Source organism: Euprymna scolopes, chromosome 19 (assembly GCF_053919585.1).
Source record: "Euprymna scolopes isolate OS-2025 chromosome 19, ASM5391958v1, whole genome shotgun sequence".
NCBI lineage: Eukaryota > Metazoa > Mollusca > Cephalopoda > Sepiida > Sepiolidae > Euprymna > Euprymna scolopes.
The window spans coordinates 15825398-15849975 of NC_136500.1; the positions used below are offsets into that span (position 1 = coordinate 15825398).

The window sequence follows — 24578 nt, forward strand, 5'->3', positions numbered from 1 at the left end:
TTAAAAACCAATGTTTCATAAGATACCGGACATTGCAATCTCTAGCCTAGGCTACACAAACATGGTTTCATGATTTAGCAGACATCTTATACAACCAATGTATAATAAAGTTATAAAAATTTGCTCCAATTTTGTACCTCATCTTATCTGACGGTCACCTTCTACGCCGAAATACACTGTACTTAATTGATGATTTTTGGAATACGATATTTTCCTTTAGTCATCGGTATACAACAGATTGTCCTTTATTTCGTTTTTTTTTTTTTAATATAGGGGAAATACTGAACACAAGAATCACACTTTTATATTAGAAACTAGTGTAACCCTCATACAAAATACTAAGAGTCTGCAACATGATCAAAAAGACAAAAATGTGAAATCTTTTATTTTAGACTAGCATGGGTGCCCGGGTGTTTGGAGGTGTATTCTGAGCAAGCAAAACGGTTAATTTTTTTTAACTATGACCCCTTAACATTTTTTGTTTTGGGCTCAAATCAAGTTATTAAGTTAGATCTATGTCCAAGGAACCTATATCTAAAATTTGAAGTGTTTAGACCCAAAATTGTCAGAGGAGTTTGGTAGAGTTCTCAAAGGTCTGATCTTGGCCCTTTAACAGCCAAATTTTCTGTCCAAAAACCGATCACATAGATTTTCCCAAATCTCAGTACCCTGTATATCAAATTTCGAGTCTGTAGACTAAAAATTGACAGTTATTGCGTAGGGAAATATACACACAGACATGTTCACTTTTATAGATATATAGATGAAACTGAATTTTCAGTTATTTTTTTTCTTTAAAAATATTTTGATGTTAATCAAGGTTCATTATCACTATCTGAAAATTAAAATAAATCTTGACTAATGCCATTTGAAATTAAAATTTCAGAAAATTACTTGGACATTTTTACTTTTAATTAAACTTTTCAGTTTTTGTTCAGAATTCCCCAAATATTAACAAACAAAAAGAAAAAAAAATTCTGTATGATGCACGTACCCATGATGAAACGAAACTATATTCCAAAAAACCACGTAGATTTATCAAATAGTGTTATTTTTTAAATAAGAAAGTCAAATTTTATGAGTAACAGAAGAGCAGCCGTCTTGCCTGACATTTTAAAAATCTGAAAAAGGGGAGATAATTCAATATTTACAACTTGTAAAATTTGTTATGCATATGAATTGCTATTAATCGCTTAAAAATGATCATTTATAAAAATAAAACTGCTTGACCAAGTCACAATTTTTGGAATATATTTTCTTTCTGTCACGGTTATGTACATCATACAGATTTTTCTTTATTTTCATTTTTTTAATATAGGGATAATTCTGGACAAGCACCAACTTTTATTACTGCTCCTACTAGATATATTCTACCAGGTATGAATAATGCTAAGGATTTTACATAAAAATTACATGGTAACCTAAAACCAATCAAATTAATTTTAATAAAGTAAACTTTGAAATAGCATTAGCATCATGAAATGTGCTAATTGAAGCTACTTCATGAGAATACATCTGCCTTTGTTGTTTAACTGAAAAAAAAAAAAAAAAAACCATCCTTGGATATTCAGGACATCCTGATCAAAAAGAATTTGATATTGTTGGAGAATGGAAAGTCTGGTGAAACAATTATACAAGTTAATCAGAGTACAGAAAGAGCAAGTCGTTTGGTGTTTGCTAAAAAATTAAATAAATAAACAAGATGCTGAATCGCTATACTGTTGAGAATTGAAACAGCTAAATACAGTTGCTCTTTCACCGATGAAGTGGCTAACTAAAGATAATAGGCAGGTGTTTTTCGCTATCAACAACATCTGTCACTTTGAGATATTACCTTTAAGTAAGTTTATAAAGAGAGAGAAAAGTTACTGTGACCAAACAACTAGTCATTCACAAGTTTAACGCAGAGCACACTGGTCATATCAATCAAATCAACTGAATACCTGAGACTACCTCAATCACAGGTCAGATCACAATAGTTTCCTTTAAACAAACACATTGCATGAAGACAAAGAAAATGCCAAGGTGGCTCAAAAGCTGCTACTGAAAATAAGTTTATTGTAGAAAGTGCTTGTAGAAATCAAGAATACCAGTAGATTTAAGTGAAACCTTGATATATTCTGAGCTCCAGAGAATTCTCGATTGGTTGACACCAAACGAGTCTCTAACAGATCAGCCCCCTCCCCTCTTCTTTTTGTACCAGAAAACCAGAGTAGGAGTCTTCTTGCAGGTTCATGACAGGTGACGTCCTGCAAGTACTAATCATCTTCTGTTAGTAGAACGATATAGCACAAAGTGAGCTAATTCGTTTTCTGTTTCAGGCAGAGTTATTTCTCTTTCTTTATGAGAGTTTTGCTATGAAGACATAAGATGCTAGCCGGTAACATTTTTTTTAGCCAAAGACTGGCTCGTCAGATCACCAAAGTTAAGCAATGTTGAGCCTGGTTAATATCAGATGGGTGACCATTTAGGAATTCTAGGCACTGTAATGTGCTCTCTGCTTATCTCAGCATTTGTTTCCAGTCATCCTGTACTTCACTTGCCACTGGTATTTAACAATGTCATCTCAGGAGAAGTGTGGTTAGAGATTGCGCACCTCCTGCCACAAAAATTTCATGCGCAAGCAATTCTTTGTAGGTATCCACAGTCTGTCCAAGACTGAAGGAGCCTGCTACATCCTACTTCATTATACACGATTTTCCTCTATGGAGGCATTGAAAACTGGTTTTCATTTCTTTCCAGATTGGAGACTTCAATACAATTAATGAAACACACTTTATGACTGTGCAATCCATTCATATAGTTATTTTTGTAAGAGTATCTTAGAGTTATCAATGCATTCAATTTCAGAGCCTGTAGATTAAAAGGCATATATTTTGTTTTCAGTACATTTGTAAAGTCCCATTTTGACAATTTTTCCTCATATGTGAACATGCATTTGATGTGCTCACTGCACAATGTGCCCTCACTAGCTGTGATAGTCTCCTACACGTTCTGGGCTAAAGCAATCTATCAATTCATCAATGACAATCTATCAACAGTGCAATGAAGGTACCCTCACACCAAGCAAAACCAGAAGTCCAGTTCATAAACAAATAAGTATTTATCATTTTTTAGTTTACAAATGGTATCCGTCTATCTGGGAGAATAACAGACTGAGGTTAGTTAGACATCTACTTAAAATAATTTTTCACATGTGGGTGTGGAGATCTGGTACAGAATTAATAGAATCTTTAAACAATGTCATCAGTATAATAGATTAATCAGGGCCCGTGCAGAGTGTCTACTACAGCAACATTTGAGTGTAAAACCATTACTGAAGATTGACATATAACATGTATAATAAAGCACAATTATGAAGAGAAATAATGCAAGAGGATCTCACTAAAGAACACCAATTTCTAATGTATCTGTCTCTCCATCGAGTATGACAACTACTGCAGAAGTGCTTTTGTATCTCACATCAGGAGAATCTCCATTGGCCATATATTTCTATCATAATTGATGTAGCTTTGGTTAAATCCATGAACGATGACAACCTTCATCGACAATCTGGCAAATGTGAGAAAACTGATAATCCTTCACAAAATCCATTTGCATAACCCTATCAACGATTGCATAAACCATGTCTAGCATATATGATTTATCCAATCCTTGATACCTGCAAGTAGCTTTCTCAAGTAGTTCAGCTGTTAACTGAAAGAGAGAAATTCCTTAAAAAGCATGCACAATGAAAAATAAAAAACAAGCAAAAAAATATTATGGATTTTTTATTTTTTTTTCCTTTCTTTTTTTTGTAGAATTTGGAAAATCTCAGATTTGATCTTTCAGCTTCCCTTAGAAAGAACCAGACATCCATCTATCAATCAGCCTTAAGCCGAGAAGGTTGGGGTGAAGGTAAATAAACAAAGGATTCCAGTTCCAATGATCACCAGAAATGAGTGTGTGTGTGGGGGGGGGGGGGGTAGAAAATTGAGCAATCGGAATTAACGTGTCCGAGGGCGAGGTGGGTGGCTAACCCATCAATATCAAAGTCTTTAATAGAAAAATTTTACATAGCCAAGGAAAGGGTGGGAGGAGCAGTGCTTTTGTGGTGGAAAAATGATGCTTGTCAAGAATAGATGAAGCATGACAAAAAAAAAAAAAAAAAAAAAAAATGATTTCGTATTTGGAAGACTGGAATGTGAAAAATGAATGAAAAGGAGAAAAGATAGAAAAAAAAAAAAGCAGAAATACTTTAATAAATAAAGTCAAAAAAAAAAAAATTTAAAAAAAATGTGAATTTTATGAAATAGAGAGAAGGGCTGAGATGTGTCAGGTGTTTTAGTAAGTTGAACTCCCTAACCACTGCTCCCACTTGGGAGCCAAAATCCAATCCCTCTTTACACCCATTATTTATGTTGAAATATTTTATAGTCAAAGATGGTGGTGAGGGGAGTTTACTTTTATAAAACAACAAAATAAAATATATAATCAAAAAAATTAAAAAAAAAAAAAAAAAAAAAGGGACTGTTACAGCAATATATATATATATATATTACACACACAGAAGTAGGGGATGGGCGCTTTTTTTGTTTGAAGAATAGCCATTGGCATTGTTGTCTCATTCTAACTCATGATAGCGAGCAAACATTGTCTTTTTGACAGCGGTCTTGTATGAATCTCCAGCATCAGAAACAATGGTAGCGCCACGAACTCCAAGTCCTGCACTTACTGACCTTCGCTGAGCCTTGAAAGAAAAAGAAAATAAAAAGCAAAGTTAATTTAACAAAAGAGAAAACTTTTTTAAAAAACTCAGATAAATACACATGCACATAAGCAAAATTGACCTTTCATTATAGTTGAGAAAGCATGATAGTTGGTCAAACAAAAGGAGAAAGTGAGAGAGATGAAAACGAAATCTTTGAAGAGGATTTTATCTTTAATGATTTTAATAGACAGCAATTCTTGTTCTTTTAGGTTCAATTTTGTGTAGTGACAGTTTGGGACTGAAACAGGGTGAGGGGTTAGCAATTGTACAAATGTGAATTATTGGGGGGGGGGGGGGTAACGTAATACTTATTATTCTCTCACCTGAATGGGTGCAACAATGCCCTGGCCTTGTTTGCCAAGCCCTTGGCCCTCACTCCAACCCATTTTCTGTAAAAGTTTGTTGCCAATATTATCGTTACCGATTCCCTGCTTCGTTGGTTCTTCATAACTGAAAGACAACACACATACACATATTTGGAGTTCATTAGAAGTGAGAGAAAAAAGTGCTGGAGAGAGAGGAGATAGAAAGACAGCGAAGACAATAATGAAGGCTGAGACTAGGAGATAATGATAAAGGAGGGGGAGGACACAGGCCAGGGAAGGGAGCAAAGCAACAGAAAATGCACATGATTTCAGATTTTAAGCACTGCTCCAAATTGAGTTAATTTTTTTCTTATTTAAATGAAGAAAAATCACACTTCCATAAATACTGAACACTTACAGAATTCTTCTGTATCTGTCCCCCCCGTTTTTTTTTTAATGAAAGCATTGTTCTTCCTCTTCCAGTCGTAGATAAATTAACAAGACTATCAACAGAGAAATGAAGTTGTCAAAGCTAGGTGATCAGAAATGAGAAATGTGCATCTCTTCATCCTCCAACTCCTAAAAAAATTTGCTAACAATCTTTTGATACATCTCATGTATGTACATATATTATAAGGTAATAAAATATATTAATATAGATTTTAAGTATTCACTTCCAGTGCTCAATACGAAAGTAGAGCTTAGTAGTAAAGTATGAAAATATATGGCAATTAAGCTACATAAAAGCATCTGCATTTCATCTTCATAGAGTATCAATAGATTCATTTCCTGTGTAGATGAAATGTAGGTGCCTTTGTGTAGATTAATTACCGTTAATATATTTTCATTCTTTCCTTGAAACATGCTACATTAAATAATACGGACACTTCCTGTCTAAATACTTTGGTTTTGATTCTTTCTAATTTTCTTGCTAAAAATGGCTGATGTAGGTCTCATTATATGCATGCGTTGTCTGGTCAAAAAAAAAAGCTAAAATATATTTTAATTAATGCAGATTTTGTATTTATTATTATAAAGTCAATTCTCTATTGATTATTGTACTCAATATATAGTGATTTCAAAATATGTTTAAAAATATGACTTGGATGACGTCAGCTACAATTGAAACCAAAACATTTAGCACTCCAGCATTATTCGTTACCATCTGAGCTAACAACAGATGGATATCAAAACTGTAACAATGAACTGATTTTAATGTTTAAATGTACATTTGCACATGCCTACAGAAGCTCTTTAAGTCAACATGCCTGCCAAGTTCCAATTTTGACCCTTTAGCAGCTATTTTTACTAGCTAAAAACCAAATTGAATTTGTTCCACAGGCTCAAATCCCTATATATCAAGTTTCAAGTCTGGCCAAAAATTGACAGTAGTTTGGTAGAGAATGTTCTAAACACACAAGGCCATATTAGATAAGTAGACAGATTTTTAGAAAAATAAAATTGCTCCTTATCGATGATAGAGCTCTCTGATAAAAGATCACAAGCTCCCACTATGTATAGCTCTTCATAAAAGAATAGAACAGGAAGCCAATAATTACGCATATATAAGCATTTATAAATTTCTCTTACACACAGCAGAGGTAATGGCACATGATTGCCAATAAAAAATGTGAAGCAATTCCTGTTGCTAATACCATTGAAGAGCCATCATACAGCTAAAAAGCTGTCTGGAATGTGAAAATATAAAGTGTATATAAAAACAAAAAAAAAAGTTTTTGATAGAATTTTCAAACAAATCTATCTCTATTAGAAAAGTGACCAAGCAATACCAGGTCGATTTTGGAACCCCAGTGATGCAATGATGATGATAGTTGGGGTTTGACATAGAAAAGACCTACACAAAATATTTTTTTCAAAATCGTTATATTTGCTTGAGGAAATGACTTTAAAAGTTGAAAAATTGCAGCCATTAAAAGTTTTTCGGTTGTCAAGAATGTCCCGTCGTCAAAACAATCCGTACTGTTAAGAAAATGGAATCATTATTTAGAATATGTTTTAAACTACATTTTTAAATAAAACAAGTGAGGATAATGAATTAATAAAATAAATATTAAGTGTAAAAGCAAAATTGTTTTTTTTTTTTTTTAATAATAATGACCAATGTTTGCTTTTTCATTTCAGGAACTTTTTTGGAGGTGGGAACATTTTAGATTTCACCATTGTAAACATACGTTCGTTATTGATATTGGAAATTAACGTTTGTTTATTATTTAATTTAAAAATATAATTTTAGGCTTGATTTTTTCGAAAGGAGAAACGAAAAAGACTTGTTTAAAATATATATTATTATATTTCAAGTGTCTGCAGTGAATTTAAACATTTGTTTTCTTTCTTAATTTGTTTTTCTATTAGGTTAGAGCAAACACAATGTCATTTTTTGACATTCAAACGAACGCCAAAACACATTATTTTTACACCAACCTAATATTCACATCAAATTCTATTTGAAAAAAATTTTTTTTTTTATTAAAATATGGTAATACTCCAGTTTTATATTAAAAAAAAAAAAAAAATAATAATAATAATAATAATAGCCCATACAATTTTATTCTACACATTCTTTACGAAACATAACCACATAAATTTTCAAGTTTTTCTATTTAATAAATATACTTTGCAGAAAATTAGTGGAAAATTTTTATTTCTTTTATTTTTAGGGAATAATTGTTTTTAAGCAGTATTTTTCTTTAAAATTATAGTTTTAAAATCAGAAAACCCACAAAGGTAAATAAGGAAACTGCTTTAAAAGGTTTTTCGGTGCACTGTGCATTGTGGTAAAATAACTTTATTATTTAGAAAGTCATTCTTAATATGGGGAAGATGGGAGGACGTGTTGTAACTATTCTGTACTTTCACCTAACAAATTAATAAAAAAAGATAATAGCGTAAAAATTAAACTTAACTTAAAAATACTATTAAAAATAGCATAATAACAGATCGACAAGCACTGGTTTTTCAAACTCTAAATACTAAACACTCGTTTAAAATGGCACAGCTACAGCAAGAATGAACCTCTTCTCTTTATGGATAAAGTCTTGTTATCAAAGGAGGAGCTAAAGTTTACTAAAAAAAATAATGTTTAAACTAAACACAATTATGCCTCTGATTTGGTCTGGTCCTCTCTCTTCAATACATTTAATTCAACTCTACAAAGTTTTTCATTATTTCTTATAACTAGCACTTATTCTTTTATATGTGAAACTGGAAGATAGCCTAAAATAGTTTCCTTCAGTTATCATCCATTTATTTATTTTACTTTTCAGTTTAAAATTTTTTATTTATTTATTTTTTTACATTTTCACCCCAAACAAGGCTTACTGCCACTTTGATGTAGGGGGCTACTATCAGGGACCTAAGTACCAGGGGTACTATGTAGGGAGTTTAGCAGCAAGATGTCTGTTCACATTACACTTGAACTTTTGCATGCCCGTACAGTTGGGGAAGCAGGAAACCGAAAGAGAATTCCAAAGTCCTGCAGTTCTGGGGAAGAAGCTATTAGAGAAAAGGCTTTATTACATCTAGGGATCTCAACTGTGTAGGAGTGGGACTCTGCTGCTTGTCGGGTTTGTTGCGGGTATTTTCGTCGAGGAGGTACAAGAGCTTGTAGTTCGTCAGAGCATTCACCATTAAAATACTTCTAAAACAGGCAGAGGGATGCAACATTTCGTCGGTGGGACAGGGGCTGAAGTTTAGATAACAGTTCAGGACCTATTAGGTTGGTGGCTCTCTTTTGGACCCTGTCCAGAAGTGAGAGACTAGTAGCAGATGCACCAGCCCAAATGTGACAGCAGTACTCCATACATGGGCGAATGGTGGCTTTGTAGAGGTACAGGATACTTTCAGGCGTAAATAACTTTCTAGCACGATAAAGAGAGCCCACCTTCTTTGTAGAAGCCTTAGCAATGATTTCAATGTATTTATTCCAACTCATGTTTCCCGAGATCGTTAAGCCAAGGAGCTTGAACGAAGTGCTCTCAGGTAAAATATCTCTAGCCATAGCTATTGGTGGTTGGTAAGGTTTCATGTAATTATTAAAGGAAACTAGCTTTGTCTTGGCAGCGTTGAACGTTACCATCCATTTATGACCCCATTCCACTACAGACTGAAGGTCTTCCTCTAGGGTTTTGGCCATTACCTTAGATATGTGCTCATTAGTTTTCCCCACGTGCCTGCTATAGAGCGTGGTGTCGTCGGCAAATATACCCATCTCAGAGACAACTTTATCAGGTAAGTCATTTATGAATACTAGAAATAATAAAAGTCCAAAGATTGATCCCCGAGGTACACCCGCATTTATATAAAATTTTTTGAACATACACCCATCGAGGACAACCTGGATTCTTCTCTCATTTAAGAAGGATCTAATTATGCTAAGCATTCGTCCAGTAATAACATAGGATTTTATTTTCATAAGATCATCGTGCCATACCCTGCCAAAAGGTATATCTAGAGCTACTGCCCTCCCCTGCTTATCCAGTGCTTGGTATAAACGTTCAGTCAGTAAATGTCAGTAAAAATACGATGTTCAGTTTTAACCCATGGTTCACAAATATTTGCTGGTTCACCTTCTCGTTTGGATGAAACAGCATCCTTAACTTCATGACAAGTCATCCAGTTTAGTTATTTCCTCAAACAGTTATCCCCACTTAAAAAATAGTGAGATTTCTAAATTAATTGCCAAGGAAATCATTAGTATTTGGCAAGTAGTCAATCCACAATTGCCCTTGTTAAGGGAATGTTATATAGGACAGAAGATCAATATATTTTGCTATAAGAAGGCCAAACAGATTGACAGGAAATATCTTGCAGCAAACAAAGTGAAAAGAATGAAGGAACAGCTAGACAGACTGATATATCTTATTGTAGCTGTAAACTTCCTGTCTTGAGATGTGATGACTTTGCAGTAAAGTACAAGACAGAAAATTGTCAAACAAGGCACATAGTCTGCACTTGTTCTAACACGGAGGCGGTCCTGGATATGACCTTAAACTATATCCGATGGTGAGGCCCCAGCTTGAGGAGTGTGGGGCTACCCTTTAATTGCCATTGCAAAAAAAGAAAAAAAAAAATTAATATTCTATTAAAAAATTTTTCTTCAAAATAACTGGATTCAGCATTAACCTGAAAAGGGTTGATATGCCGTAAAACAAAAACAACCAAACAAACCTAACAAAGAGGTAAAATTAATTCTATAGATTCACCTGCAATTATGTTCTTTTTTTTGTGGAAAATAAAATATATTGGTATTTATTATATATTCTGATTCTATTATTAAACATGCAAATTTTGTAATTTTCAGGTTACACTAGAAGAACTATCATTTAGAGAAATTTTTAAATTAATTGATGGAACAACAAGAATCCTAACAACATTTACTGGTCCTTTGGGGAAACTTTGTATCAATAATTATCAGGATTTGTCTCAAATAGAATTCTAAAAAAATTAGTGGCCCTCTCAATCATCATTATCTAAAAGCAGAAGAAACAAATAATTTAAGTGAAGACCAGCGGCTACTTTTTGAGTATGCTGTTGGCATTTCTTAAGGAAAAGTTAACTTAAGATATGTAGCTTAGAAAATTGGACACTTGAATCAAGCAAGATTAGCCACAAGGTCTATGGACGAGGTGTCTATCCTCAAACACGATAAATCAAACATTCTGGTCAAATTTATCATCCAAGTGTATGCAGTTAGTTGGTTTGAGATCGAAACCGACAATTTTTTTTAACCAACAACAGTATGTTTTTAATGATTCAGAGAACAAAACAGTTAACTGAAATCTAAATTACTGTTTTAAACAGTTTAAAATATAGTACTTTTGCACTACTTCCAGAAAATATATCAATGATAAACCCAGATGAATTGGATGTGAGAGAAGGCATTCAAACGATTATGTCCATTAGGTAAATAAATATTTATCCATTAAATTTTATTAGTTTTCTGAATTTACCCAAACAATAGTCAGTTTTATTTATATTACATCACAAAAATATATATATAAAAAAAAAAAAATAAGTGTTTTCAAATAATTGTTTTTTGTGTGTTGTTTTCTTTTTCAGAAAAACAACACAACACAAAAGACTGAAAAAAAAAAAAAAAAAAAACTGAGAAAGAACAACCAAGAAAAAATATTGAAAAAGATTACTGCTATCAATTCTGCAGCTACACACTGATCAAATTTGATTGATTTTTCTCAAAAAAAAGAACTAAACTAAAACTTCCTAAATTACCTGCCCACTTACAAGGAGTGGAAAAGGCTGTGAACTTAACAGAAGTTTCATAAGTTTTACATGGGCAGGAAGAAAGACACATTATTACAAAGTCATTGCACCAGCAAATTAGACCTTCATTTTTCTCGAAAGGAAATTACACAGAACAATTTAGTTCTAGTAACAGTTTTTATTATTGCGTTTAATAAAAAAATGAAACTATATGGTTCTGTAACTTGTATCAAGTTGTTATATTGTGTGTAATACATCTATGTTGTGTAATACATCCTCACATATCTTTTTTGAATCGTGAAATTTAAGACTTAGTTGCTAATTAGCCTTTTTTTTACAATTTTTGTTTAATCAATGCAGTAAAAATGGAGAGGTGGAGAAAGAAGTGGCTTACCGTTAAAGCGGCTGCGCGTTTGTGCATGCAAAGCACAAATTGAGAATCAAGATGGCGCCCGCATGCGTTTATGTGGAAAAAAGTCTCGTGGAATCTCGTACCCTGATTCCATAAATAACGAGAAAAGGAAAGCGGGAGGACAGACGATTTTTAGTCACTAAAGCGAATGGACGTGTGTAAAAGAAGAGGTAGAAGAAAAGAGTGTGGTGAACGAAACAAACGACTCAGTTGAAAGTAGAGTTGTAACGAACACAAGCTATTTCGGCATGACGTCAGGATTTGACTCCAAGCTAATTCCCCTGTTTGATGGCAGTAGCACTGATCACTCAGTGCAGGAATGGGTGGAAAAAGCAGAATTAATATGTCAGCTCAGTGGGGTGAAGCGTATGGAATGCGTGGTCCCAATGCGCCTCACTGGGGGAGCATATGCCGTATACCAGCAGTTGGCTGATGAGAAGAAAACAGATTTTGCCTGCATCAAGCGCGCCCCTTTTTAAAGCATTTGCGTTAGATCCAGTTACTGCATGGAAGGAATTCATAACCCGAAAATTACATCCCGGGGAAACGGTGGATGTGTATCTGGCTGAGCTAAAAAAGCTATCGGTCCTTTTTGGAGGGATGTCAGACAAAGGCTTGGTGTGCGCCTTTGTTGCAGGATTACCTAAGAGTGTGGAAGATCTGCTCCGTGCCTCATCCCAAGTGGACAAGATGGACATATCGGAAGTATTGGCGTGGGCACGAGCAATACTAAAGAAAAGCCCTAACACTATAGACCAAGCGGCAGCTGTACAACCATCACAGGTTGGATTGCAGGACCTGGGCTCAGTTACAACCTGCTATAAGTGTGGAGGACCCAACCATTTGGCCTGTGATTGTCTTTCGTCACGTCAATCAACTCGGAAACTTGACGGGCCGCAGTGCTACAAGTGCAAAAAACGCGGACACCTGGCCTGCACCTGTCCAGGAAACGGGCAAGGGGAAGAAGCTACAGCGCCAGTCTTCTCCCCAGATTCGTCATTGAGCAGGGCGCTACCCACTGTAAGCATACACATTAATGGAAGCGAGCGCCTCACGCTTGTGGATACTGGGTGCACCCAGACTCTCGTAAGCAAGATATGCTGTGCCACTTGGAAAGCAGAGAGAATTCCGGTACTAACTGTAGGCGGAGGTTCACTAGCCTCTTGTGGGGTGAGCATTATCCGCGCAAGCATCAACAACGGGCCTGCAGTAGCCGTGCGAGCCCTGGTTGTGGAGGGAGAGTTTCTCGGGGTACGACCTACTCCTGGGGATGGACTCGATTACACAACTGGGTGGAATTACTGTGGACAAAACCGGCAAGGTACAGTTCTCCCGATGTGAGGAACATGTTTGTGCTGCCATAACTCTTGACGAGCCTGACTTTCATGCAGAGTATGATAGAAACACCAATGCATGGACGGCAATTGGAAGTGGTCAAACAATCAGCCACCAATATCCTTGCGGAACCGGTTATCGGAATATCCCCCACCCATGTGGCTAAGGGAACAGTATGAAGAAGAACTGCAAATGTGGATCGACAATGGCTGGCTTCTTCCATACCCAGAGGATGAGCTCCCCCCGCCGCGAGGGCGGATTCCCTTGATGGCCGTCGTACAAGAGACCAAACAAAAGGTCCGCCCCGTCCTAGACTACCGTGAGCTCAATGAGCATGTCGACCCATATACGGCAAGGGCTGATGTGTGTGCACTCAAATTAAGGGAGTGGCGACAGCAGGAATCGAACGTGGCAACTCTGGACCTACGCAGGGCCTATCTGCAAATACGCATTGAGAAGAAATTGTGGCCATTTCAGACTGTGGAAATTGGAGGAACCCGATATTGTCTAACCAGGCTAGGGTTCGGTCTAAATGTGGCATCAGGCATTATGACAGCAATCATGCATGCTATCCGGCAACAAGATGAGGCAGTGCAACAGGCAACATCCTCATATATCGATGATATATTCGTCAATGAGAGCCTCATGTCAGCGCAATCGGTTAGAATGCACTTTGAGAGCTTTGGACTGACATGTAATATATGCACATGAAATTATGAACAGTACATAGGACCCAAGCACAGCTGGGCTGAACTGCTAGTTAAAACTAATTCTAAAATATTGATAAAAAGTACGTCTTTTTCAAAATAAAGATTTAAAAGTATCAAAGCAGTTGAAAAAGTCACTCACTTGACAGGAGCTTCAAATTTACGGCGCGGTTCTGGTGGAGATGGGGCTCCATATTTCTCTCGTCTTTCCTTTGCCCGGTCACGGTACTAAAGCAGAAGAAAAAAAAAAAGGGGAGAATATGAAAAAATAAAATCTTAGCAATCACAGGAGCCTATTTATTTGTTTACCTCATAGGGATAAAGTTAAACACAGGGTCAGTTTTTAACATGGGAGAGAATTCAGCTCCCAAAAAGGGGTACACTGGATTGGGAGAAAAATTAAAATTGTCTAAGTCTAGAAAGATTTCTCAATCACTGACCAAGAACAAAAAAGAAAACGATATAAAATTTTTATCCTAGTGTTGAAGATCAAGGATTTAGAGGTAAATTATTGTTTTCCCTGCAGATTCTTTCTGATTTGAAAAGATGTTTGTTTTTATTTTTTTTTGAGGGGGTAGGACTTTAAAGCTAACTTTCCTCTTAGACATTTTATTAAATTCATTTTAAAATTCTAATTCTCTCATCTCATTAACATTTAAGTTTCCAATTTTTGCTTTTTTTCATTAATTATATATTCTGTATACCAACAATTATGCAAGACAAGATGTTGGTCTAAAGGGACTTTAAAATTATAATTTAAAAGATAGCTTTCACTAAAAATGCATGCCCTTTCAGATTTATACACTGTCCTGTATTAAAAAAAAAAAAAAAAAAAAAAAAAAAAGAAGCCATATGGCTATTACTTACAGGCCCTTTTTTGTCTCCATCTGCACCACCTGATCCAAATTTCTTTCTCAAAACATCCAGATTTTGCTGAAAAATTCAAGAACAATTTCATGTTCAATCACAATGTTAAAACTAGTCACAGTTGAGATTTTTTTTTTAACTTTTTTTTTTGTTTATGGATAATAAAATTGCTGCTGCTTATTTAGAATTACATTTTTTAAAAATCATATACATATATACATATAGTAAAATACTCACAGAAATTATGTAAATTGATCAAGTTATTTTTTTGTACAAAATTTTTTTTTTTTTTACGATTTTTCATGATTTCAAGAAAAGTATTCAATAGAAGACTGATTTTTTTTAAAAAAATCTCTGTAGGTCAGATTGAGTGGTCTCCCTCTTATTTATAAAGGATAGCCATTCAAAAAATAGCACTTCGCTTAGTAATAAAATCTGATTTCCTTAGTTAAAAAAAAATACTATATCAATTTATGTGATTTTTGGAATATGGCATTTTCGTCCAGTGATGGGTACGTACATCAAAGATTTATCTATTTTTTGTAGATTTCTTTTTTTAGTTAAGTGTAATATATAAAAGGCAAAATGGACACGCACCAAGAAAGGTTTTTTTCACCGGGGTTCTCGACGAGGTTACATTAACGGACGTCATCTCCACATTTATTTTGCTTAACTTTTAAAAAATTACCTCTATTCTGTCCTTTCATGTGTTTGTTCGTCTTTTTTGTATAAATAAAGCGAAGCTAATCGAAGAGAAGTAGGCTGCCTGACTTTCCTGCCAAGGACGTCCAGAAAGCAATTAGCTTTGATCAATGTGGGGGAAACCCTTCATATTAAACAATTGCTATTCATTTGGATGCTGCTTTGTGGGGAGCTGTTTTTTCCAAACATTGTGGGGAAACAAGTACGGGGCGAGAAGCTTAACTGGCTTACAGCCAGACATTCAGTTTTGCGCCTGCGTTAACTCATTCGCTTAGCAAGTCAACTTTTGGATTGACATTGCTAAATTGGAACACTTTTCACTTCCTCCCGTGTCGTAGCGTAGCAGTAAGATTAGAGGGCGGCAGTACTAGGGGTCTATCTTCAAAAACCATTTGCACCTAGCTTAATCTCTTCATTAGGATGATAATAGATAGAGAAAAAAAGAATTTTTGAAAAAAAGTCATTTTTGGCATGTGGGGGGCTTTTTTTTACGATGATATTATTGTACAGCAGAAGATCAGAAAGTTGTTGAACAATCACTACAACGATTACTACGTGCTGTCTACCGGAGGCAAGAAACGTAAAACCGAACTTTTGGGGAAGAGTAAGCGACAACTGTTCACAGCATGGGCTGAAAATCATATGGTTCTGTTTGACCTCCTTAAAACCAGCGTAATCCCTGCGGACTTCGATGAAGACGAGCGAATCTTCTACCAGAACCAGAAGTCAAATCGAATTGGTGTCATCTCTAATGAAATTGATGAACGGTATTACAACCCATTGCTTCGCTCTGACAACCAAGTCTATCAGCCGATTTTTTAAGTTTCGGGTAATTTTGGGCAAATTTCGGCTCATTTTGGCCCTTCTTTTCATCCTATAAACCCAAAAATGCCTCAAAAATGGCTAGAAATCATCAGTCTCAACTATCTATACCAATTTGTATCCATTTAGGACGTTTAGGTGCATGCAATTTTGCATAATGTAAATTTTTTGCTGCAAATGGTGATTTTGGCCCCCCCGGGGGGGGGGGGGGGGGGGGGGCAATATCGTAAAAAAAAGCCCCCCACATGCCAAAAATGACTTTTTTTCAAAAATTCTTTTTTTCTCTATCTATTATCATCCTAATGAAGAGATTAAGCTAGGTGCAAATGGTTTTTGAAGATAGACCCTAGTACTGCCGCCCTCTTCTTTCACTTTCTGTTTCCACCTACCTGTCTACTAACACTTTTTTTTCTGCTCCAAACACCTGGCAACGCCGGGCACCCCCACTAGTCTATAATATAAATCTCACTCATCTGTTTAAATCTATGTCCGCTTAAAGCTTTCGACAGAGGCAACAGATTTTCACAAGATTGGTATCATTTTGAAGCTCAACCTTTCAGATGACAAATATAAAAAAATTGGTCAAAAACTAATTCCTTCACCCTCAACTGGGCGTTTTTCTACAGGGAGGGGGGGGGTCACATTTTTCGTTGATATTTTCGAAAGCCATCGCCTCTTTTCGATTGTCTAGCCTTAATTTAAACCTATGTCATTTCCGGTTTGGCAATGGGCGCAACAGCAAACACGTCACGTTTTTTTTTCTACATTCTTTTCCTCCTTCGCAGTACGGGTTAAAGCCTGCCTGCCTACTACCACTTATTTATTTTTTTTTTGCTCAACACACACCTCCAAACACCCAGGCACTCAGGCCTGTTCTAAATAAGCACACAATTGTTTGCCCATTTATTTTATTTCTTATCTGTACACAATTTAGATTTTAATTTAATAAAATATTTATTGAAAATCAAAAGTGCAAGGCATTCTATTAAAAATAACTTTATTACAAAATAATGCATTTCAGTTTCTCCAGAAACAAATTAATCGTTTTAATTTTTTGTTAATGATGGACATGTAAAAATAAATTACTTTGTGACACTTTCATTCCTTGTAGAGGAAATTTTCAACTGTCAAATATAAAATCTTTTCTGGCTTCAAAATTCTTAGAAATTTTCATGTATTGAGAAATTTGGAAGTTATTGCAATCAATAATTTTATAAAGTAAAACAACTACTATAATAATTAGTAAACATTTATAACAATTTCATGATTACTGTGTAATACTTTAATTTAACTTTGAAAATCCTATTAAAAAAATGTGGTAAAATAAAAGACTTCCAGTCACCACTGGATAATTATGATTGTGACTAAAAATAGTAACAAGTATTTTTTTATGAATTTTAAGAGTTCAATCATGTAGTTAATGTATTCGGAAACACTAAGCGGATTCACATGATGACAATCTGACTTGTCCAGGTTTAGCTCTACTGGGAATAATACATTCAACCGTTATCAAAGAGAAATTCGGCATAGTCATAGTCAGAATTTAAGCAGGATTTTACAGATGGATGTCCTGCATAATGTCAGGAGTGTGCATCTTATCGAGATATGACAGTTAAAAGAGTTACTAATAAAGGACAACAGTCCTCAGTTAACACAGATGGTTAGGTGTTAAGTACCTAACATCCATCCAAGTCCATTCTTTTACAACAGGTATCTAGTGCACTGTATGGAGACACATCGGACTCTGGTGCAACCTTCTAGAATGAACTGCAAAGACATTTCTATTTTTTTTTTTTTTTAGAAGTGGTGAATGCTAATGACTTTCTTTTTTTGATGAAGATGAAATCTTTTCTTGTTTTTTTTTTTTTGAAGAGGATAGCACTATCTTAACTTAAAACCTGCATACATATTTTATGCCTGAACGATCCAAAGGCTGTCTATTAGTTGTGTATTTAATTTGGTACAAGTTCATAACACCCCACACCCCCATGATGAAAAAAAAAATCCTATTGTGTACATACCGATGACAAAAAATATACACCAAAAAAAAAAAAAAAATCACATAAATTGATCAAGTAGTTTTATTTTTAAAAATTTTTTTATAAAAGAATTAAATTTCATGGCTAAATGATTAAAAATCTAAACATTTTTGTAGGACAAGGGAGATAATAACAAATCATTCCAATTTTTGCAAGATTTTTAGAAAGCTATTCTTCACGAGAAAGTGGAGTTATTGCAAAAAAACGAAATCACTTAAAAATGATTTTCTTTATGAAAAGAAAACCATTTGATCAACTGATATAATTTTTGGTCCACATATTTTCTTTGTTACAGTTACATACATCGTAAAAATTTTTCTTTGGCTTTTCATGTCGGTATGGGTGAGTGCCTTTAATTCTAATAATACTGCTAATGTTCAAGTGCATATCATACCTGATGAAAGTCACATTGTTAACATTACTACAAGTAGTGCTTTATGGTTTTGCAGAATGATGGAAGAATTGCTTTTCAAAAGGATATGAGAGTAACATGAAATTAATCGATAATGTTAGAATAACTAAGCTTTTAGTAAAGGTGAAACTTATCCAAATCTGTAGTTAATGGGAGGTTCTTGGACTGTACAGACATAAAAATTTGTGATTAAAGTATATCTAGAATGAATTGGGGAAGGGTGCAGAAAAAGACGTCAACCAGAGATGATAGTGCGATAATGTATGAGGTACCTTTAATAAGTTTCCGGGAATCTAAAATTGTCGTAGACTCTTGAAAATTCAATATGTTATTGCTATACATATTGAGATGACTTATGATTCAAATAAACAGCTACAGAAGGAATTGGAATACACCCTACTAAAGCCTGATTGTCACAGATGGTGAATTTCAAAAATACAATCTGGACATGAGGACACTTTAGAAAAACGATATGCAATAAAATTCTGTTTAAAACTTGGAAAACATGCTACAGAAACATATGGAATGCTTCAGACTCCTTTTGGACCATCTTGCATGAATTGAGCATCAGTTTTTGAGTGGCATAAGAGATTCAAGGAAGACAGATGATGGAGAGGTGTTGGCAGAGTAAGGAAGTCAGAATACCAGAGTTGATTGGCCAAATAAAGAAGTTCATGGATAAGGATTTGTGTCTATAGAGACAATAAGTATCCAGTTTGATGTCAGTCTGAGAACTGTACATACAATTATTTGCAAGGAACTTAAGATGCGGAAGATTTGCGCAAAGTTTGTCCCAAGGGTGCTCCATCCTTATCATAGACTATTTGACCAGGATGGGTATCAAGACAGTTCCTCACCCTCCCTATAGTTCAGACCTTGCTCCGTAACTTTTGGTTATTCCCTAAATTCAAGGAAAGAGATTGTCATTATTAGACAACTGAGGAGATGAAAGAGGCCATAACAGAGGTCATTGATACACTCACACAAGAGGACTTCTATGGGACCTTCCAGAAGTTGTAACAATACAACAAGTGCATTGCAGCCAGAGATTACTTCGAAGGGGGACGAGAATTTCATGTGTGTACTATCAATAAAAGTTAACTTTCAGTTGATCCAAACATGAAGCGAGAAGTTCTAATCCGATAAAAAAAGAGGAATAAAATTAACGATAATAAGAATTACAAGAATTATCATACCTTGTGGAGGTCTGAAAGCTGGGTATGCCGAGTGAGGGCTTCTTTGCTGGGGAATTGGCGCTTACAAAGCAAACAGGCCAATTTGGACCAGTCTGTCAGTTTTGCTTCATCTAACATGCCAGTTCGTTGTGAGACTCCAGGTTGGGGAGATTGTTCAAATTGTTCATCATCAGAGTCACTGTCACCTCCATAAGATGCCACAAGAGCAGTGTTGGAGGCAGCAGCAGCTGCTGCTGCTGCAGCAGCAGCAGCTGTTGTTGTTGTTGTTGTAGTTATGGCTGTTGAACTTGCAAGAGTTCCAGATTTCTCAACAGTCTTACAAAAAAAAAAAAAAAAAATTGCAAAGAAAAATAAAAACGTTTAAATACAAAATATTACAAAAATCAATTATACATAGAATATAACAACTTTCAAAATACCCTAAAAATATTTTGTCTTTATAGTAAAATTCTCTAAAAGGCTGTGGTAGATTCTGGTGATATTTGAGCATCAAATTTCACATGAATTTTAACTGGAAAAACAATTTTGTTTAGTAATAAACATATTTTTGGAAATTATTATATATATAAGTAAAAAATGAAAATCATTATAATATGATCTAGACAGAAATTATAATTTCAAAAAGATCAAAAATAAAATATTAAAAAAAAAATTTTAACTTTATTTTTGGCAAACTTAGTTCACTCTATACACATTTAATTTTTAAACTTCTACAGTTAAGTATACTACAGTTTTCGTTTTTGCTTCTTCATTAAAAAAAAAAAATCTTTGGACTTGTTGGTGAATTTTAGTTGACTTTGTGGCGATTTCCTTGATCTTTAAGTGTGCTGTTTTCTTCTGCCTTTCGCTTACGATTCAAAGCCTTTGATTTATATTTCCCATACGCAAAAATCTGAAAACCCAGAACACTTTCATCACGATTATAATTTTATCTCATTTCTTCAGAAAAACTGACAAGGTTTTCACACACACACACACACACAGCATTACGTGGGAAAGAATATTGCTACCCAATGTTACCCTTTTTTTCCTTCAATTTTTCAAGTTGTAAATAAAATATTCTAGTTATGGATGCTTGGCGTAAATACAGGCATAATATTATTGTGAAAAACACAAATACCACCACCACCATTAGAATACTCAAAAAAAATTTTACATACAAAGAAAGGGGAGGGGGTTGTAACAGGACAGTTTCTAACTCTGTATGTGTGCGCGCGCAAGTGTGTCTGTCCACCTTTGAGGATTCAAACAAATCTTGCATTACACTATAGGCTGGCCCTATATAAACAGTGTGGATTTTGACAAGGGTTGCATTGGGTGCAGATCAAGCTGACATGGGGCTTAAGTGATGGGATAGTTTCTATGAGGGAATCAGATAGGCCAGTTCAGATAGGGGAGATGTCAGTTAATGCAAAGCATGACGTCACGTTTGTCGAGTTGAGAGAATCTGCATAGGAGACATTTCTCCTAATGCTATACTGAAACTTTGAAATCGCCAACAGAATGTCTCCTCTCAGACCTCCACTTATTAAGTTAATTAATTAGCAAACGTTAATTTCTCCCTAATTCGAGTCAATTCTCTCCAGAAATCAAACATTTATAAACTCTCAGTAACCATTTATCTTCTTTTGGTACTTGTTAAGATAGAGTTTACAGATTGACTTTTTTTAAATATATTGTTTTAAGCAAAAACAATATTATGTACTTAATTGTCACGTTGAAAATAGTAATATATCTAAATAATATGAAAATAATCATTGAGTAAAAAGTTATTTATAATTAAAATTTTCATGAAAAATTGGGTAAAATCGCATTTTTCTTAATTGTTATAAAGTAGATAGTGGGAGTCTACACACAGGGGACCTAACTCCAAAATGAATATTTTGGATTACTTCTTCAGGGTTTCAATATTTGTTGTTTATACAGATAGACTGTTTTTTAACTAAAAATACAATAGCAGTTATTCTACTCAAATTTTCATAATTTCTGGATATATTACTATTTTTGATATCACAATTAAGTGCATAAATTTGTTTTTGTTTAAAATGATATACTAAATCTTAATAAGCACCCTCCTTTCTGTATGAAGAGAAGTTTTAATTGTCTAGCACTGCTGAAGACAGATCATGGCCAAGCAAAAAGAGGAAAAAGCAATCACTAGACGAAACAACAACAGTAACAATGAAAGCAAAGTAATTCATACATTAGATCTATAACAATAAGTTTGTCACTGACGATTAAAAAAATATGAGTTGGAAAACAATAAATGAAATGCGAAAGTCACATAAAAAGGTGATGATAAAAGACTTGCATATAAAGGACATTTATTCCTTGACTACATTACATTTAAAATTAGATTACTTCAGTTTCACAGCAGGTTTTGTCTATCTAGAAAGACATCTTCAGATGTTTCTTTGTTTTCCGCAGTTAAACAACATCTGAATATCATTATGTATCAGCTGTTTTCTTTAAAAACAATGGATACACATTTAACTTTAAGAACTATCAGCCCTGGCAATTCTTTTATTTTTTTCATTTTCTACTGGATTGGGTTAAAAAAATTTAAAAAAAAAAAAAACTGTTTTACTGATTATACATGCCAACACTATGTTAAAAAAAAAAAAAAAAAAAAAGTAAGCATTGAAATGTTTGAAGAATTAAAAAAAAAAAAAAAAAATATGTCAAGATTCTTTACCATTGGCGATGGTGGTGGCATCAATCTTTTGTCTTCTAAGCCTCGGCCACTTGACTGTAAAAAAAGATAAATATCTATTATTTCCAACTCTCTAAAAGAATAAAAACAGGTTTTTAGAGGAGAAAGAAAGAGGAGAGGTAGGAAAGGAAACAAAAAAAAAAAAAAAGAATTAAACAAACTTTACTTACTGTTTTTTCTAAGATTGCATATCCTGCATCAGCTGTAGCAGATTCTCGTTCCTCTCCAGTTCTTTTGACAGGGGTCATCACACCACCCACAGTGACCACCACCTTCTTATAACCTTCTTTAATTGCCTCCTTTTGAGCATTTAATGTTTTTGCCCATTTCTCCATGTCCTTCAAGAGAACATACAAAAAATATACCAGTCATCCACAAATGAAAAAATAAATCAATCTCAAAAACAGGTCTTAAAATCAATCAAGTAGAAAAGACAAATATGGCAGAATTGTTTTTGTTTTTTTTATTATTTTTTTAAATTTAACAATTTTGTTTTCTAGAAATTTAAAAAAAAAAAAAGTTATTTTTAACATTATTTCCACTTGAAAACTAACTTCAAATAACTCAAACATCTTTTAAAGAGGAAACGATTTTTAGTGGGCAAAAAAATGTTGCCACTAGTTAAGAATAAGAATGAAAATCAAAGTATTGAATTTCTATTGAAACCAATATGTACTTTTCATATAGAATTTAGTAAGATATCCAGAAATTACGAAAAATGATTAATTATTAATAAAAGCAGTTTTCAAAGTAAATTGCAAGTTACACTTAAACAGATTCTAAACTTAATTCCCTTGTTTAAGTTACATTTCAAAAATAATAATGGCTGATTAATAGATCGCAAAATCATGAAAGTACAGGTTTTATATAATAATGTAGTAATACGTTACTAATTGCAACATGACAATTCAGCAGATAACATAACTTTTAATTGCAATTGACATAATTAGATAACAGTAGGCTTTAATGAAAATTCAATGTGCGAGTTTCTTTTTTTCATTCTCATTCTGAACATACACCCAAGTTTGTAATTACCTTAATTGAATTAACATGTATTAGCACACCAGTCCTTTACACAACAGCAATGTTTTTCAGCAATTCATTTATGTTTAATAGAAGCACCATTATACTTTTGTAAACAGTGTTGAGTCTATGAAACAAGTTCTTTCATTAAATGTTTGCATGAAATTTTGAATTCGTTAAAGAATGCATGTCACAATAGTGGAGCACATGACATACTGATGCAGCCTTTTTGATTCTAAACAGTACATCTGCATTCACTTGACGATTATAAAATTTCAAGTTATTCTTGGTCAACTTTTGCATTTAAAACTCATGAGAAGCAACTAGAAAACCTACCTGAGAATGAGGATTGGATTTCTTTATTTTTTTTTTAATTTCGATAATTTTCAATTTATAAATAAAACAGTACCCTTCTGCCAATAGTGAAGGACAGACATTACATTTTTCAAAATTATCAATGGAGTATTGAAAAGTCAATTTTTTATATGAAAATTTTATAATTTTTTTTTAATTTGAAAATAAATAATTAAAAATCAACATTCATTCAATTCAAGCAACGAACTATAGATAAATGGGAGATTATTTTTCTGGATATTGAGATTAACTCTTGAATAAGGTATTTTCATAAACATACAAGGTCCTCAGAATTATAATATTATACTAGCAGGCCACCCAATGTTGCTCCATCATAAACTGCTTAAATATAATATTTTGGGTAGTTTAATCAAGACATTAAAAAATGAAAGCAGGTTCTTCTAAGACTTTTTTGTTTGTTTAACCAGCAAATCAACCTTCTTTGGGTCATTTTATGCTGTATATAAAATTTAAATTTTTAGATGCTTTCAGAGTTGATTTTTGCTGGATATATTCAAATAATGTTTTGGTATAGTTTATTTGCTGATATTTATATTTTATGGTAAAGATTTGCTCTTTTTTTTAAGAAGCTTAGAATAGTTTTAGGGTTTCTTTTACCAAAGAGTTCTTTTAAGTTTATGGTCTTGTAGTAGTGTTGACGAATTAATGTAAGGTCATAGCAGTCAAATAAAAAGTATTTC

The 24578-nt window shown here is 34.0% G+C and overlaps 1 protein-coding gene across 5 annotated transcripts in view; it reads right to left on the reverse strand.

Moving 5' to 3' along the window:
* Nucleotides 1-3753: 3753 nt before the first annotated feature.
* Nucleotides 3754-24578, reverse strand: part of LOC145303445 (RNA-binding protein 5-A-like) — a 93621-nt gene continuing 72796 nt past the window's right edge. For 4 of the 5 annotated variants that reach the window (XM_080144778.1, XM_080144777.1, XM_080144776.1 and 1 more), the window contains exons 17-23: nt 22671-22838; nt 22483-22536; nt 19788-20102; nt 14617-14682; nt 13892-13977; nt 5074-5200; nt 4439-4729 (exon numbers count right to left, since the gene is read on the reverse strand). In XM_080144778.1, the coding sequence (XP_080000904.1) occupies nt 4604-4729; nt 5074-5200; nt 13892-13977; nt 14617-14682; nt 19788-20102; nt 22483-22536; nt 22671-22838 (942 nt within the window). In that variant the 3' untranslated portion in view covers nt 4439-4603. Of the gene's footprint in view, nt 4730-5073; nt 5201-13891; nt 13978-14616; nt 14683-19787; nt 20103-22482; nt 22537-22670; nt 22839-24578 lie in introns of all 5 variants that reach the window. The other variant, XM_080144779.1, reaches the window with a different exon arrangement.